Source organism: Pantherophis guttatus, chromosome 4 (assembly GCF_059756535.1).
Source record: "Pantherophis guttatus breed Tessera chromosome 4, ASM5975653v1, whole genome shotgun sequence".
NCBI classification, from domain to species: Eukaryota; Metazoa; Chordata; class Lepidosauria; order Squamata; family Colubridae; genus Pantherophis; species Pantherophis guttatus.
Genome location: NC_142066.1, coordinates 52,263,156 through 52,280,087, shown reverse-complemented (window position 1 = coordinate 52,280,087; position 16,932 = coordinate 52,263,156). Strand labels below are relative to the sequence as shown.

The window sequence follows — 16,932 nt, the reverse complement described above, 5'->3', positions numbered from 1 at the left end:
AAGTTACAACTGTCAGTGTGAAAAACACTTTTTTCAGTGCTGTTGTAACTTCAAACAGATACTAAATGACCTGTTGCAAGTCAAGGACTATTTATATTTAAGAAAAAAGCAGAAAGAGGTTATTCTTTAGCATTATAAAACAATGCAGACTTGCAAAAGCTATAAAAATATGAAAGTTGGCAGACAGAAAAGAAAAGAATGATAGCCTACTAAATTCAGGTCTTTCTTGAAAACAAATATAGTAGCAATTTTTGATAAAGATCTGTGCAATTTTTAAAAAATGTGCAACTGTTTTTTTGAAACCAATGATAATTTGTCAACTTAAAAATTTATATCAATAATACCTGGTTCCAGTCACGTTGACCAAGAACACAGCTCCTTTTGGGCATTTGAAAATAAATAGGAGGAAAATGTTGCTTATAAAATAAGGCAAATCAAAATAATTTTTATTTTATTCTACAAATATTAATGAACAACTTAAGAGAGGTGTCACTGGCACTGGATGCCAGTGGATGATGCTATTTGAAAGCCAAAAAAGTTCAATACTTGGAATAGCAATCCTGGCAAGTTCTTGTTGGAGAGTTCTGGATTGCACTGGAAGCTAATTTGGTTATGTGCTTCATCAGTATCTCTCAGAGGTGCAGCTCCTGCTTCTGTGGAACAGCTTTGAAAAAGAGTTTTTTCCAATGTTTCCTGTCTCTTGTGATTTTGCCTCTGGCCTTTGTAAGGTAATGGGAGGATCATAAGGCAGAAATGGCTTGGGCAGCCACTCGACGGCCCAGAGGCAAGCTGAGATCTGTGATGGCCAGTACGATTTTAGGGCTGGACATATTTGATGCTTTCACCAATTCCGAGACCTGGCCAGGAATAACAAATAAATCAATTGACCAAAGGCATACAGTAGCAAAAAGCCTCCTCCAAGTAGCCCACATCTCTCTGAAGAATCGATCTGTAAAAACTAAAGCACTTATCTATAAGTAATATTGAGTTCCTTATGTCAAGCTCTGGAAATGTATGTATGTGTATTGATTAATGCATACGTAAATATTTATTATCTTGGACCAATATCATAGAAATATAAGCATTAACAATTAAAATAAGCTGTTACTTATTGAAAATATTAAAGAAAATTATGTGTTAATTTTTAAAGGAAAATGGTATGAATTTCCTGATCTGGGTTTCTTCCTTTTTCTTGCTTTTTGGTTAGTCTGAGTTTTTTATTGCCCCATACGGCGTATTATTCAGAGTTTTATGGCTGGTAAAGAGGAAGGTAGAAATTATACCTTCCTGTGTGAGTAAGAGTGTGAGTTAGTTTTACTAGTGAAACATATTTCTAATCAAGATTATGAGAGCATCTTTCTAGCAAAGCTCCTTATCCCGGCAGTTAGTAATAGCTAGGATCCATCTTAATAATTTTTTGGGGATGGGGGGAAGAAGTTATATTTGCATCCTTAGTGTGTAGGAGCATACTGTTTATACCTTATAGGGCAAGAGTATGCTGGGGTGCAAGATAATCTCAGATTTTAGTTTGCATAGAAGAACATAATCTCCCATGGGATAAAACTGGGATTTGGCTCTGTCTATGAAGCATTTTTCCTCAAAATAAAGAACTGATTGTACCATTCCCTTAATAGATTTTATACAAATATGGAGATACTGGGTTTTGATTTGAGCTTTTTAAAAAATGTTTGGATTCAAGAAATACTTATAAATATTTATAGTATTTGTAATATTTCCATACAACTTTTAGTAATAACAAAACATTTATATAGCTAAAATATGCCATTCTTTTATTTTCTTGCATTTTTAACATCTACAAAATTAATACATTTCATTTTATAAAATCTAAAGATTATGGATTTTATTCTGCAACCCACTGCATGTTTACCCCCAAAATAATACTCTGCAACGGGCTTAGTTTCAGGTAACACACAAATGATTCCCCCTTAAAACATTCCAATTGTTTTCAATACTATTATTTTTTGCCAACTGACTCCCTCTAGTGTCAGAAAAATCAAACAACATACAAAGGAGAAATTCTTACAATTTGCAAAATGCTGAAAATTTGCAAATCAGAGATGGCTGGTGCTTTAGCAGCCCATGTCCCCAATAACAATGAAATCCAGAAGAAATCACTTTAGAAGTGATACTTTAACTTAGGATACAAAAATCTGTTATGCAAATGTAGAAAGTAACTCTGTTTGAAAAAGCACCCCATTCTCACCAGAAGATTGTGATCTGGTGAAAGTAGCAGAGAATCTGGTAATTATTTGGGGGGGAGGGGAATCTAATGGGAGGCTATTTACAAAGAGCATGCTACAGAGGGCACCGTTAAGAAGACACACTCAAAAGGAAAGTTTGAAGAATAATGGGCATCTTGCCTAATAAAAAAATGGAACTGGCTTACCATGGTGAAAGGCATGAATTGTAGGATGCTGCCACGATTTCCTTGTTCCAAGCAATCCACACATTCCTCCATGAACCACTGCACAAACTGGGTATGTGTTCCAGCTGTCTTGGCTCCCAAGATGGAAGAGATCAGCAAGAAGAGGTTGGCTGGGGAGTAGAATGCATATGGGAAAATAAATAATAATTGTCCTTGGGTGGCATACACAGCAGCAGATAATCCTATGAGGCATCAAAGTCAGGATAAATGTTCAACTTTTCTTGACCCAAGGTTGTTTTTTTTTGTAACTACAAATACTCACATTTCCTGGTTTGCCACTGCCTCCTTAGGTATTTCTAGTTCTGCTTAGCCTTTTTTTAAACCAGCTAAGGAGCCTAGGAGTTGCCACCTGCTGTATTAGTAGTTCCATATTGGTTTCAAAAAAAAATACAGCTGTTGTAAGGCCACAACAATGAATTCGGTGCAGAATTTAGATTTAAAACAGCTTTCTTGGAAAGTATAAGCTTGTGAACACTGATTCAGAAATAAGTCAGTGAAATGTATTTCTTAACAACTCTGCTTACAAGCAGTTACTTGACATCCATTACACTGAGCCCTATATTAAGACACCGGTTCAATATGTTAGTTTCTAAGATTTTTAAATTCAGAGGCAAGGTTTCACATACTTTTCAGAAGTAATAAATAAATAAATAGCTTGCAAAGAAAAAAATGTTAATAAAATCCATCTTAGTTCATTATAGTAAAACAGTCATCTCCCATTTTGATGGTTTGGATGGCGGATTGAACAATGAGACTTAATTTTTTTAAAATTGGTAAAGGCAAAGCTGCAGCGATTATTCATTCTAAGTACCGTATACTTGAATTTCTAAAAATGCCATTCTGGTGAATCTAAAGCTAAAAAATTATTAAATTAAAAGTTTTGGAGTTATCCTCTCCAAATAGTGATTGGTTTGTATTACTGTTTTTTAAATATTTTGTGATGTTTAACACTATAAAATATTTTTCTTTCACTAAACTATTCAAAAGTATGATCTAGTTCTGTGTAAATCACTCACTGAACTTTTGAGATACCAGCTTTTTCTCATTGATTCCAGAATTCAGACAAACATATGAACAAAAGTCATGCTTGCATTTCAAACAAGGTAATAATTAATTTTATTGTTATAATAAGAAAGCAGTATCAGCACTACATTTCCACATGCCCTATAACAAGAGTGAATGGAGAGCTGTAAAACTGAGTGGTTAGGGTAAGTGGATAATTTTTGTTAACACCCCAAAGCTCACTTGAAGGACTCAGCATATAGTATAGAAACCCCTTGTCTTTGATTTCTAGCCAAGAAAAATTCTGCTGACCAGCACAGCTTGCCATATGATTTGGAAAACTATGTACAGTATTGATTCTCACCTCAGTAATTATGAAGAAGATACTTCAAAACTCTTTGCTGCACTTTTGCCATGGAATAACAAGATTATTGTTCTGGAAACTATTTCTTTGTTTAATTCCAGGCTGAAATGGCACCTTTCAAACCCTGCTTTATACAATTGGTTATAATTTCTTTGGCATTTAGATATCAAAGATTTTGCTGTAATGCATATGATGCTTTCTTTCCGCTTTTCTGGTCTTGTACTGAAATAAAATATTTGAGATCTCTCTAACAAAGATCCTATTTATCCCTTTGTTTGGCAAGCTCCTGCACAATATCGGCTGCTGGCCAAAGTAATCTTTTGGCCTCCTTGGGGAATTTTATTCCTGGCGCTTTTAGTAAAAGCTGAAGAATTTACCAAGAACTCTGTTGAGGGGATCGCGCATGCTGACTGTGTGGAGTTGCGAGGCAGAAAGCGAAGTGCTCATTGTGCGGTCTGCTGAAAAAAAGAAAAACAAACCCATTTCCATAACTAGAAACTCACCTATGAAGACACAGACTAAACGAGGAAGACTTTTTACCAGATCATGGTTAGTCAATGTGATGCCCATATATTTCTACAAGCCAATCAGCACTCTGCCAACCTGAATTTTGTTACATGCTTTTAATTGTTGTGTGTGTGTGTGTGTGTGTGTGTGTGTTAGCATCAAGCTTAATCTTTATAAAATAAAAGCCTCATTAAGGCTCATAAGCACTTTAAAAAATGACATGGCTGCAGCCCAATATTTTGCTTATAAATGTCTCCACAAAAAAGATACAAATCACTTACAGTGGTCAAGAGCAAACTAGATGGAATGGTATCTGGCAGGAACCCCTTTCCCAAATCTGTCTTCTAATGAGTAGGTTTTTGTAAACTGCAAAAGGCAACCATTTTGTGATAGCATCTACTGCATTCTTTCTAAAGTTTACACGTGTCTTTCAGTCAAGGAGATTTGCTTAAACAGAATTTCCCGACACTTCCCCTTTTGTGGCAATCAGTCACAGAGCTTTCAGTGACCAAAATAGGTTGCTGCTGGATTTCTGTTTTATCATTATTAAACAAATCAAATTAATGAAGTACACTGTTGTTCTGAATGTCTGATGGTATTATTCAACTCAATTTTAACAGTAGTATTAAAATATGTTACAGTGTTCCACTGGAATCTTCAGAAGTAAACATCACCATCAGAGAAACTTATTCAGCAGGCTTCGTAACAATGGAGATAACAACACTGATAAATATTTAGGGATTATCAGAATTACAGAGAATGTGATACGTGAAACAGTTTAAACAGGTATTATATGATTCAGTCTTTGCCAAATTGTCCTTTAAAGTTGTTCTTTATATATGCCAGATTACAATTCCCAAGACCAACAGCTGGCTATGAATTATGAGAATTGTAGCCCAGCAGTTTTGGAGAGCACTAGCTTGGGAAAGACCAATATAAATGCAAAATATTATCATGATCATTGTTATGGCTGCTGTATGTTATCAGATGAGTCTAGACAAGGCTACAACTGCCTTTTCTGCTACTCCCATCTGTCGTCTCCTCTTGGAAGGAAGGAAGACATGTTTCTGATCACAGATAATTTTGAAATGGTTCACAATTAAGCTAAGGCCATTTCCACTTAGGCCATCTACTTGGTTGATCAGCTTCAGAGAGTAGACTTAACTCTATAACCAAAAGTAGACCTATGCTCTATATGCAAGAATAAATAAAGTAGACCTATATACTCTATAACCAAGAGTAAAAGGGGGGGGGGATCCATGACAGAATTCGAGTTAGAAAGGAAGGTTATAATTCAAATTCTGTCATGACTCCCCCCCCATTTACTCTTGGTTATATGGGGCTATTGCCTTTTGTTTTTCCTATTAAACTACCGTAACTATTGCAGCAGAAAAGAAAGAGGAATCTTAAACCGCTTCAGTGAAAGGAAGAATCAGCACATTAAAAACTCCCAAATTGCAGTTATAGAGGAAAAAGTGAAATCACAAGAAAGCATAATGAAATAAGAGGAAATCACAAATACTATGACAACAAAAATTGGGCAAGAGTCCAAGGTGATGAACAATCATATTCTTCATCTCTATGAAGGTCTGACTAATGCTGTAAATGTCTTGCTGTCACAGTAATTTTTCATTTGATAGTCTTTTCCTGGTTTTCTTTTTCTGTAGTGTTTTCTCTAAGCATTGGGGGATGGGGATGGGAGAAACAATAAGCAAGCTGAATGAGGCAAGTTCCAGAAAAGATTCCTCACCATGATTCCACTTACTGGGGCTAGACAGAACGCTCGTGTCTTCCTCGTTGGAGCTGAGCAGGCGCATGAGTTTTGATGGCTGAGTATCATCCAGTGGAAAAAGACTGATGTAATCCTGGAAGAGGATGACCCCCACCCCCAAGACCAAACTGTAGTTACTTTTAACAAAATGCAAACCAAAGCAGGCATTCTGGGCCTCATCCTCCCATTCGAGTATGAGCTTGTAGTACAAACTCAGATTCCATATCAAGCAGGCTAATTAAGGATGATTCACACATTGTGTATTTTGATACTTCCTTCTTTCGCAATGTATGAAGAGAAGTGAGTAGAAAGCCAGTAAAAGTATAAGACAGCAAAAAATGTATGATAGTTAAGAACCTGAGGTGTGGCGCACGAGTCTCTGATTCAAAGACCACTGCTGCCCTAACACTCTTTCTGCAAACATATGAACATAATACCGATTTATCTTGCAGGACCGAGATAAGTGAAAATTGACCTAATGTATAATGGTAATTACAACTCCTAGTTGTTACTAAACTATAATTCATAATAGGCCTAGTCAGCATAGCTAGTGAAGGGAGATATTGGGGATGTAGTTCAATATCTGAAAAGCCATAGTTTTTACAGTTAATTGTCAACTTACCATGATTCATTTAATGACTGTTTTGAAATTAATAGGATCTTGGAAAGAGCAATGTGTGGCCTGTAAAGGACTTTTGGCTGTCATAAAACGTTGCATTTTACCCGCAGCATATCCCCGCATTTTTGGCACTTGGCAACTGACTTGCATTTACGACCGACTGTGGAATTTCACAGTCATGTGATAAGATTGGTGACATTTTTTTCCACTTTGATTTGGTTATTTACTGTGTGAATCTCTTAAAGATCCTAGGATTCGGGTTTATAACCACGATTCACTTAGCGAGTGTCATAAAAGCAGTAAAAACAATGGATCCAGTCACACAGGTGCCTCAACTTACAACTGCAATGACTATAATTACAAGGACTCTACAATAGTTGGGTTTTTATTCTAAGCTGAGGGAGACAACATCTGTGCTCTCAGCAGTCATGGAGACTTTCGCAGACACAAACCCAGTCAAATTTACTCTCTAATCACTTTGGGAAATGTTCAATTTAATTATTTTATCAGATATTAGAGAACTTTAAACAGCAAGCTTAATTTGACACCTGGTGAGAACAAATTTCCACTTCCCTGCTGCTTTTACAAATGAACTCTGCTACAACATATAACTATAGTCAGGTTCTATAGAACAGCATTCAAAATATGTCAGATGATCTGTGCCAGAAACCAGTTTTAAACACCTAGCTCTTTATTATAGAGCAGGGATCAGCAACCCAAGGCTCTAGAGTCGCATGTGGCTCTTTCATCCCTTTGCTGCGGCTCCCTGTCGCTGGTCAGTGCCCCAATTTTGAGAGGAGCTTCCAGTTTGGGGGGGGGGAAGCATGGAGTGTCAGGAGGGGACTCTATGGCAAGGGGCAGGTTTTCCAGTCAGCTCCACAATTGATAGGGCTTTTGGTTAGGACAGGTAGAGGAAACAGGACACCGCGCTAGGAGGAGACTCTATGGTGGGGAAACTGGACTTCCAGTCGGCTCCAGAATTGAATAGGGGAGCTTCCAGTTAGTACCTTTGTGGCTCTTTGAGGGTTTAAGGTTGCTGACTCCTGTTATAGAGTTTTTGTTATATTTTTATTATATGCATTATGCATTTTAATTCTTTGTACCCCACCCTTTTAATGCCAGACTTTATTCATAATAAAGGTTATATTTATTATTATAAATTTATTATTATTCATAATAAAGGTTATATTTGATTTGATAAATAGCCTCAAAAATTTAAAATAATATTCAATTGGCCAAAAGTAGAAAAAATATTTTAAGAAAGTTTTAAATGGATCAGATCAAATTTGGAATTGGTTATTTTTGATATAATAGCAATAGCCATAGTAATTGCACTTAGACCTATATACCGCTTTACAGCTCTCTCTAAGTGGTTTACATAGTCAGCATATTGCCTCCAACAATCTGGGTCCTCATTTTACCAACCTTGGAAGGGTGGAAGGTTGAGTCAACCTTGAGCTGGTCAGAATCGAACTTCTGTAGTGAGCAGTGAGTTAGCCCTGCAGTACTGCATTCTAACCACTGCACCACCATAGCTCTTAAGACTTGAGAAACATATATATAATCAATATACTGTTGGGAAACAACTGAAATGGAACTAAGCCCTTATTAAAAACTGAGGTTTGATTAATGGATAGTGAGAAGAAGAAAGTCTGCATGATGCCTCTTTATAGGAAGAAACAAATCTGGATATGGAACAGTTCCAAGAAGAAATCCTCTAATGATGCTACTTCATGCAATTTGGAAAGTGGGTGGTAAAAATTTTGAAGACTTCTTTTAAATATTGAAGAGTGTTAAAAGATCAAATCCTGTGACGCCATATAAAAGTATATAAAGTTAGACTATTTGAACATGGATAAGTTATTTGATATTTTTGGTGGCTCCCAGCAGACTTTTTGATGAACCCGGATTGAAAAGATGATGATTTTTGGATTGAGTATTGAAAAAGCTAGGGTATAGGGAGAAGAAATTTTTATCTTAACTTTACAAGGTAAAGAGTTAATATAATAACCTGGTGTGATGAAGTTTAGAAGACATTTGTTTATTGTTTTTGTTATTGTTTCCTTTCTCTTCTATTCCCCACCCCCTTTTTTCCCCTGCATGGTCTATGATGATTTGTTCCTGCTTAGGGGCAGCCAGCAAGGGGCAGCCTTCTCACCACCGTCAACTCAGTGCCGCCATTTCTTTGCAGGATATCTCAACCCCGGAAAGTCACTGTGAGGATAATTTGCTGCCAGTGCTGGATGGAGAGCCAGATGAGCAAGCAGGTTCTCAGAGGGGGCGGAGGTAGGTTGGCTCCAACACAAACGCAGTTTGGCTGCAGCAGGGGATGAGGGGGAGGGTAGGAAAGCAGCGGCAGATGGGGGCTTCTTATTTTGATACTCCCCACTGTTGCCTCTGAGCCTTGACAAGCCTTGGGCTGCACGGCTCTACAAGCCCTGTGGCTTTAAAAGAAACCTTGCAGAGCCTTGGCACTTTAGGAAAAAAACCTTGTAGATCCCTGTGTCTTTAAATAAACCTTGCAGAGCCGCAGCACTTACCCCCACCTGCCGCTGCCTCCCCATCCTCCACCTCATCCCCCGCTGCAGCTGAATTGCCGGTTCTGTTTGGGACGGAGCCAACCTACCTCCACCGCCCTCTGACAACCTGCTTGCTCATCTGACTCTCCATCCAGCACCCGCAGCAAGTTATCCCTGCAGTGACTTTCCTGTGTTGAAATATCCTGCAAAGAAATGGTGGCAATGAGTCGGTGGTGAGAAAGCTGCCCGCTGCTGGCTCCTCAATGGGTCATCATAGAGTCTATGACATAGACGCTGCTGAAAGTACAGAAAAAAAAAAGGGGGTCGTGGTGGTAGTAGAAGAGAAAAGGAAACAATAGCAAAGTTGGCAGAGGCCTGCTAGCTGCCCCAAGCTAGTGGCATGGAGTCCTCTCATTCTGTTTCTGCACTTTTATTTTTAAATGCAAATAGGAAAATATGTTAGAAATGGTTGTAGATGCTACTCTGTGTATTCTGAGACTCTGAACCCACAACACTGTATATGTCTTTTCAAAATGTTTTGAAAAAAAGGCTGGCTTTTGGGTGTTTTTTTAAGGTACTAAGCTTCTAGTTTATATGGCTTGAGAAGAAAAAATAAGACATAATTTCTATGATCAGAATTAATAACAACCAACCTTCAACTTAACAAAAACTAATTATTTGTTTCAGTCAAGATATATTCATGTCTTAGATCTCAGAGTGAGCCACTCTCCTTGGTGCAATTTCAAAACTCCCATACTCCTATCTAATATTATGAAGATACAAAATATTGATTGCTGGAGTTGGAAGGGACTTGGTGGTCTTCTAGTCCAGCCTTCTGTTCAAGCAGGAGACCCTATGCCCGTGATGGCGAACCTGTGGCACACATGCCGGAAGTGGCACGCAAAGCCATCTCTCCGGGCACACCAGCTGTCACCCGTTGCTCTTATGGGCACACACAGAAGCGCCGGAAACCAGAAGAACAGCTCCCTGGCACGCACGGGTGTGTCGGGAAGCTGAGCTTCTGGTTTCCGGTGCATTCATAAGTGCCGGCCAGCTGGTCTTCGCGCATGCATGCGCGCCAGAAACTGGAAGACCAGGTGACCAGCTTGCACATGTGTGCCGGGGAACTGCTCTTCTGCTTTCTGGTGCTCCCCTGTGTGCATGCCCTCCCATTTTGGCATTCGGTGCTGAAAACACTGCCCTATGCCATTCCAGACAAATGGTTGTCAAATCTCTGCTGAAATACCTCCAATGATGAGCACCCACCCACAAGCCATTCCACCAGTGATTTGTTCTGTTAGGAAATTTCTCCTTAGTTCTAGGTTGGCTCTCTCTTTGATAACTTTCTTCTTGTTTTGCCTTCAGGTGCTTTGGAAAATATGTTGCCCACCTCTTTTCTGTGACAGCCCCCACAAATATTGGAAAATTGTTATGTTACCCTTAGTCCTTCTTTTAATTGGAGTAGATATATCCAATTCCTGCAACCATTTTTCAAATATTTTAGCCTCCAATCTCCTAATCATCTTTGTTGTTCTTCTCTGAACTCTTTCTAGAATCTCAACATCTTTTTTCTATTGTGGATTTTTATACAAAAAAATATTAGATAAATATTTATACATTACAGCTAAAAATGCCCGCAACAAGTTATTAATCACAAGAATACTGTGCTCTTTTCAAAACATTCTTGCCCCTATTCTCAAGCATTCTTTCTTATATTTTTAAATTTACCAACTTCATTCCCTCTGCTCAATCTCCAGCCTTTTTTCTTTTTTCCCAACATCTTAGAGCAGCGGTCCCCAACTCTGCGGCTTGGTGGCCTGGCTGGCAGGGGGGAGAAGGGAACTGGGCCATGCAAACAATGGGCCAGCGGACATGCAGCTCAACTCGTGTGACCAGCACGCACATGTTTCGCATGCAGCTTCACTGCAAGTGGAGCTGCACGTGCATGCATGTATATGCCAGTCTGCCGCTCACATGAGTTATGCACTCGTGCACGCCAGTCCACCTCTCACATGGCCGAGTTCTGAATAGGCCACGGTCCAGTAATGATTGCAGCCCAGGGATTGGGGACCCCTGTCTTAGAGTAATTCCAGTGTACCTCTATGTCTTCTCGGTGCCTCTTTCGTTGCCAGGGAGATACCTGTCCCTTATTGTGAGAGGAATAAGAACTGGAAGCACACCACACAGATAACCTGGTAGGGGACAAAAAGAAAGTCAACTTCAAGGCTGCATTATACTAACTTCTTCCATTTTTTACAGGATCTAGGAAATGGGCTGACAACCTCAAATTGTATTAGGAAATTATGGAATCCTACACCATATTTAGAATCTTTCTATCAATAAATACATAGGATTCATTCCTGTACTGGACCCAAACCCCAAACATGCACTGTTATCACAGAAAACTGTGATGCTGACCAATAGAAAAGTCTGTGTCCTAGGAGAAAAAATTATAGTAATGGTTCACTCAAACAACTGTGAAGCGATTTTTCTCAATCTGGTGTCCTCCAAATGTATTGGGATTTGCAGGTTGGTGAAGACTGAGCAGGTATTAAGGGACTCAATAACCTGAAATGAGTTAATATATGTCACTCTTTTCAGTGCAAGATTTGTTTTTTGTTGTGAGAATACAGTTCTGAAGACAACATGGTGTCCTGTGATTCCAAGACATCATAGCACCTTTTCTAACAGGGTCTAGCAGTTGGATTAAGGACTAACAAGTCCTTAAGGAAGGACTAAAGGGTCTAGCTTTGCATTTAAAAATATACAATTCTTAAGAGTATATATACTGCTCAAAAAAATAAAGGGAACACAAGCAGAAGACATCCAAGATCTGAATGAATGAAATAGCCTTATTAAATACTTTGTTCTTTACATACAGTAGTTTATACACTGCTCAAACAACTAAAGGGAACACAAAACTACTGTATGTAACGAACAAAGTATTTAATAAGGCTATTTCATTCATTCAGCTCTCGGATGTCTTCTGCTTGTGTTCCCTTTATTTTTTTGAGCAGTGTACTTTAATCTACATTAAAGTCTTGTTATACTCCATCAAAATAATGAAGCTTTTGATTATCACTATTTCACATTCCTTTACACTCAATGGAATGCCCTCATTTGTAATCCTAACATAAAAAAGCTGATTATGCAGAATTTCCAGGAGGAAATAACACAGTACAATATTTGTTCCATTTCCAAAATAACAAAACAATCACAAAAGCCTCTATGTATTGTTTCAGCTTGCAGGTATCTAGTTTTTTGGTGTAGTTCATTGAGATGTCTCTTTTTTTAAAAAATTATTTTTATTCAATGTTTACATCTTTTAAATCTTACACTATTACAGCTTTTCAATATTGGCATTTTTTAGTAATATCCAATTTATCTTTCAGCCAACTACAGTATAAACTGTACATACACATTTTTTGTTACATACTTATTCATATGATCAATACATTTTATATACATACCTACTACACATTACATAAAACATTTCATTATAATATCTTTTCGTTTGCTATACACTATCCATTAATTTTAGATTCCTTAATTTCACTGAGATCTGTCTCTTACTTGGCAAGGGCCTTGCCTGGTGGATCCATTAGCATATGCCATTTCGAAGAGTCCGTAAGCAAATTGGGCAAGATATGTCCCAAGAGGGTGAGTGTGAGCTGCTGCATGTCCAGACAAAAAATAGAATATAGCAACTCCACAGCTCTCATTGCATGCTCTTTCCGTGTCTCTTTCAAGAGTTCCTGAAAAAAGAAGAGAGGCAGCAAAAATAATGCAAAGGAAAAAAAGGAGTAAACTTTGTCCTTATTTTCCACTGAATTACAGCAATCAGTGTAGGTTTTAACCCATCACACCTCAAAATCCTAATCTGGTTTACACAGTTCATGCATTCAATATGCTAAGATCCATACTTTGGCGAGAAAGAACATAAGAACTGTGGTGATCAGACCAAAGATCTATAATCCAGTATTCAGTTCCCACAATGCCGATTAAAAACCTCAGAGAAACCCATTCGCATCAGGTTTCTCTTCATCTGCTTTAATACAGCGGGCATTGGAAAATACAGATTTGTGGTAAGTTTACTGGAAGAACTAATGAAGCTATTCCCATGATTGCTACCCTGTTCCCCTGAAAATAAGATATCCCCTGATAATAAGACCAATCGCAGTTTTGAACGTATGCACTAAAATAAGCCCTCCCCGAAAATAAGGCCTCGCTTCTGGTTAGGGTTAGGGAGACAGAGCTGGAAATCAGGTAAGAAACGGCAAGAAAAGCCCCATCTTGCTCCACGTGCCCCAAAATAATAAGACCTCCCCGAAAATAAGGCCAAGAGCTTATTTCGGGGTTCAAAAAAATATAAGACAGGGTCTTATTTTTGGGGAAACACGGTATGTATTAAATGCAAGCTGTATTTATTATGAAATAAAAGTTCAAAAATATGCAGCTTTTTCTCCTGTTCATGCAACACAATAAGCTTGAGGCATGCCTCTTTTGAACAAAAATAGCTACTTCCTTGTTCTAGAAATAGAATATTCCTGGTTTCAAGGTATTTGCTTCCAATCTTGCCGGAACTAGTTATCACAACAACCTAACAACAGCTTCCCACTAATGTTTCCAAGCAACTAATTCTGATATGAGTATGACCTCTGACACTGGGGAAGATGCGTAGCCATTACAAATTGTAACTACCAATATCCTGATACTCGGATAATTTAGTAAATCTTTTTTTTCAATCTTCCAAATTGTTGATCTTCACTTATATTTCTTATGTTTTCTATACCTTGACAAGATTGTTGCAGAACCAATAGACGCCACCCATGTGTAATAGTGTATCGAAGATATGAATAGAATGGCTGTCCACCCAGCCTTTCTCTAGGACTTTGGAGAAGACGCTCATCAACACTTCTTTTATAGGTTTTTTGGCAGGAAGAAGATTCCAATAGGGCATTGTGTCAACTCCTGTAGCCGGGAATTTAATCTGTGCAGCTGTCTGCTGAACAACATCAGCACACATGTGCTCAAGGATTGAACTCATGATCACCACTCTGGAGAGGGAAGGGAAAAGATAAATATTCAGTTATTACACTTGTTTTCTTTTATGGTTTGCTTGGATGCGGCTATGTAATTAATGTTCTAAAACAATCCTTTCCAAAAGGAAGTTGGAAAAAAACTTTTAAAACACTATAGCCTAGAATTGGGACAATCATATCAGACGTAGCTGGGGGAATGAAATATCCAAAAAATACCCTTCCTTAACTCTTTATTGACTACCCTATTCTACAGACTACATTTTTCATATTTCAAAATAACACAGTGTATAAATAATGGAGTAAAATTTGAGATTCAGAATTCAGTTCTATATAAAATATCTTATTACACTGAAATGATAAACATGCCAATCAGGAGAAGATGCAGATTGGTACAAAGTAGAACAATAAACAAAATCTTGTAGCCTTCACCCTATATTTTTAAGTGCTGTAAAGTGCCTCTAATTCTTAGTCATAGGCCATGCTGGCTGGGAATCAAGAGGACTGTGCTTCAAAACGATGTTGGAAAAGCCTGATTTAAATAGTGTCCAATGTTTTCTTCTTGAAGAGATCAAGATCTGCTGTTTACCTTTCACTGTAGAATTGCAGGGTGTTCTCGCCATATAGGGGGTTGCCCAGTTGTCGAATCATCTGCAGTGACTTCTCTCGTTCGTCTAAGCCCAACATTCGGACATGAGCCACAAGCCAAGCCACAGCACATACTGCCATGCTGCATACCTTTCCCTTAATATTATCTGTGATTTTCTGGGATGGGAAAAGAAAGGAGTCATGAACATAACTGAGAATTTTAATACAGAGGAGAAACAGTTCTTGCTATGGAAGAGAGAAGAGAAGACTTAAACTGGGACAGATATTTCAGCAGTATTCTTTCTTGTAGACTCATATTTGTGAGACCGGCAGCCAAATACACTGAATAAATAAATAAAATAAAATTGGGTGTAGTGAAATAAGGAAGACCTTGGATTCTGATTTCCAGAATTATTTTGTTAAAAATATGGCAGCATATAGTCCTATAATGAATATCAGATTAAAGTGATCAGGATCAAGGGTATGCACATGCCCTTTTTTTTACATCTTATATGGATATTATTTTGTTTAGTGTATCCACAGGGAATTATAAGCACATTCAGCTGAACATGTTTGTATACCTACTTATATATGTAATTTTTATTGAAGCTTTTAATTACAATAGTAAAAGCAAAAACAAACTAAATTCAGAGAGAAGAGAAACAGAAAGAAAGAATATAAAGATCTGGCCCCTGGAAGCTCTATTTAGGCCTGCGATGGGCTGGGGGAGGTCCACGGAGGGTCAGATATGGTCCGCAAAGGTTCCATTTTGGCCTGTGATGGGCCGGGGAAGGCCCATGGAGGGCTGAACAGAGCCTCGGAGGATCGGATTCGTTCCTCAGAAGCTCCATTTCAACCGGCAACATGCCAGACAAGCCTATGAAGGCCAAACAGCATGTCGGAGGGGCACATGCAACTAAGAGGCTGGAGAGGAGACTGGTTGCTAGATCTTCACAAGGTAAGTGACCCGGCATGGCAGGTTGGGGGAGAAGCAATTGTGGGGACCATGAGGTATTTCAGTGGATCGGGCAAGCATTGGGTGGTCTTAGGCAGGTGACCTGTTCTATCAGTAGCCTCCCTCCCCCCATGGCCTTCCCAAACTTGAAATACCCCATGTGCATTTAACAAGCCTTGCATTCGATTAGCAAATGTGTAGGCGAAAGAATCCTGTGCAAGGTATGAGATTCACTCCCACGAATCCTCAGGTTACGAATGGAATGGGCAGGCTCCATTACATTCCCAACTCGAGGACTATCTGTATCTACTAAAAAGTCATTATCCAAGCCAATGCTTATTATACATATTTCCACTTTGATTCTCAAAGCTTTTTTTTTTTTTTTTTTTTTGGTACATCCAGTAGAAAGTCTTTATCTGAGCCATTCTCTTGACTTGTTTGTGTTTCCATTTTAGCTACCTTGTTTGTTTTATCATCATCATCATCATCATCATCCAATATTTCTGGTTCTAATGTTTCTGCATCAGGCAAAATTCCCCTTTAGTGCTCAATTTCTAAAATCATAAAATCTCAAATCTTTGCTAGGACTTGCAACCAACATAGAACCTATGGCCGTTGCAACATCCCAGTGGTCGTCTGATTGCAATCTAGGCAATCCCACTTACAACAGGTTGCAAAGTGTTCTGAGATCATCTGATCACCATCTGCAATCTTCCCTATTGACTTTCCCAAAAAGTCAACCTGGTTGTCCCAAAGGTGTTTTTTCAAGAGGGAGGCAATTGGACTTTCTAGTTTTTCTTTGAAGATGTTTGCTTCTTTTTTTTAAAAAAAGTTTTTTGTTTTAAACATAGTTAAAAAGACATACATAGATATACAACATATACAAGAATCTTAATTTCTTTTTCAGCTATATAACAGTGATCCATTTCTTACTATATATATTTACAGATATTATAATGTTAACTTATTCAGCCTTTTTCTCCTATTATATTTCATTTCTACTAACATATTAATTGATCTGTCACATTTTTCTTTCCCTTCTTCATTCCTTTAATTTATTTCCTTATTTTTCAGCCATTCATACCAATTATTCCACACTTTATAGTATTTAGTTTCCTCTTT

The 16,932-nt window shown here is 38.2% G+C and overlaps 1 protein-coding gene across 9 annotated transcripts in view; it reads right to left on the bottom strand.

The window, feature by feature from the left end:
* Nucleotides 1-425: 425 nt before the first annotated feature.
* The window catches only part of MED24 (mediator complex subunit 24), an 87,100-nt gene continuing 70,593 nt past the window's right edge, over nt 426-16,932 (bottom strand). For 2 of the 9 annotated variants that reach the window (XM_034415796.2, XM_087892174.1), the window contains exons 19-26: nt 14,857-15,032; nt 14,021-14,285; nt 12,802-12,983; nt 11,327-11,420; nt 6,070-6,184; nt 4,190-4,270; nt 2,408-2,556; nt 426-857 (exon numbers count right to left, since the gene is read on the bottom strand). In XM_034415796.2, the coding sequence (XP_034271687.1) occupies nt 741-857; nt 2,408-2,556; nt 4,190-4,270; nt 6,070-6,184; nt 11,327-11,420; nt 12,802-12,983; nt 14,021-14,285; nt 14,857-15,032 (1,179 nt within the window). In that variant the 3' untranslated portion in view covers nt 426-740. Of the gene's footprint in view, nt 858-2,407; nt 2,557-4,189; nt 4,271-6,069; nt 6,185-9,227; nt 9,432-11,326; nt 11,421-12,801; nt 12,984-14,020; nt 14,286-14,856; nt 15,033-16,932 lie in introns of those variants that run through there. The other 7 variants (XM_034415797.2, XM_087892175.1, XM_034415798.2 and 4 more) reach the window with 4 other exon arrangements.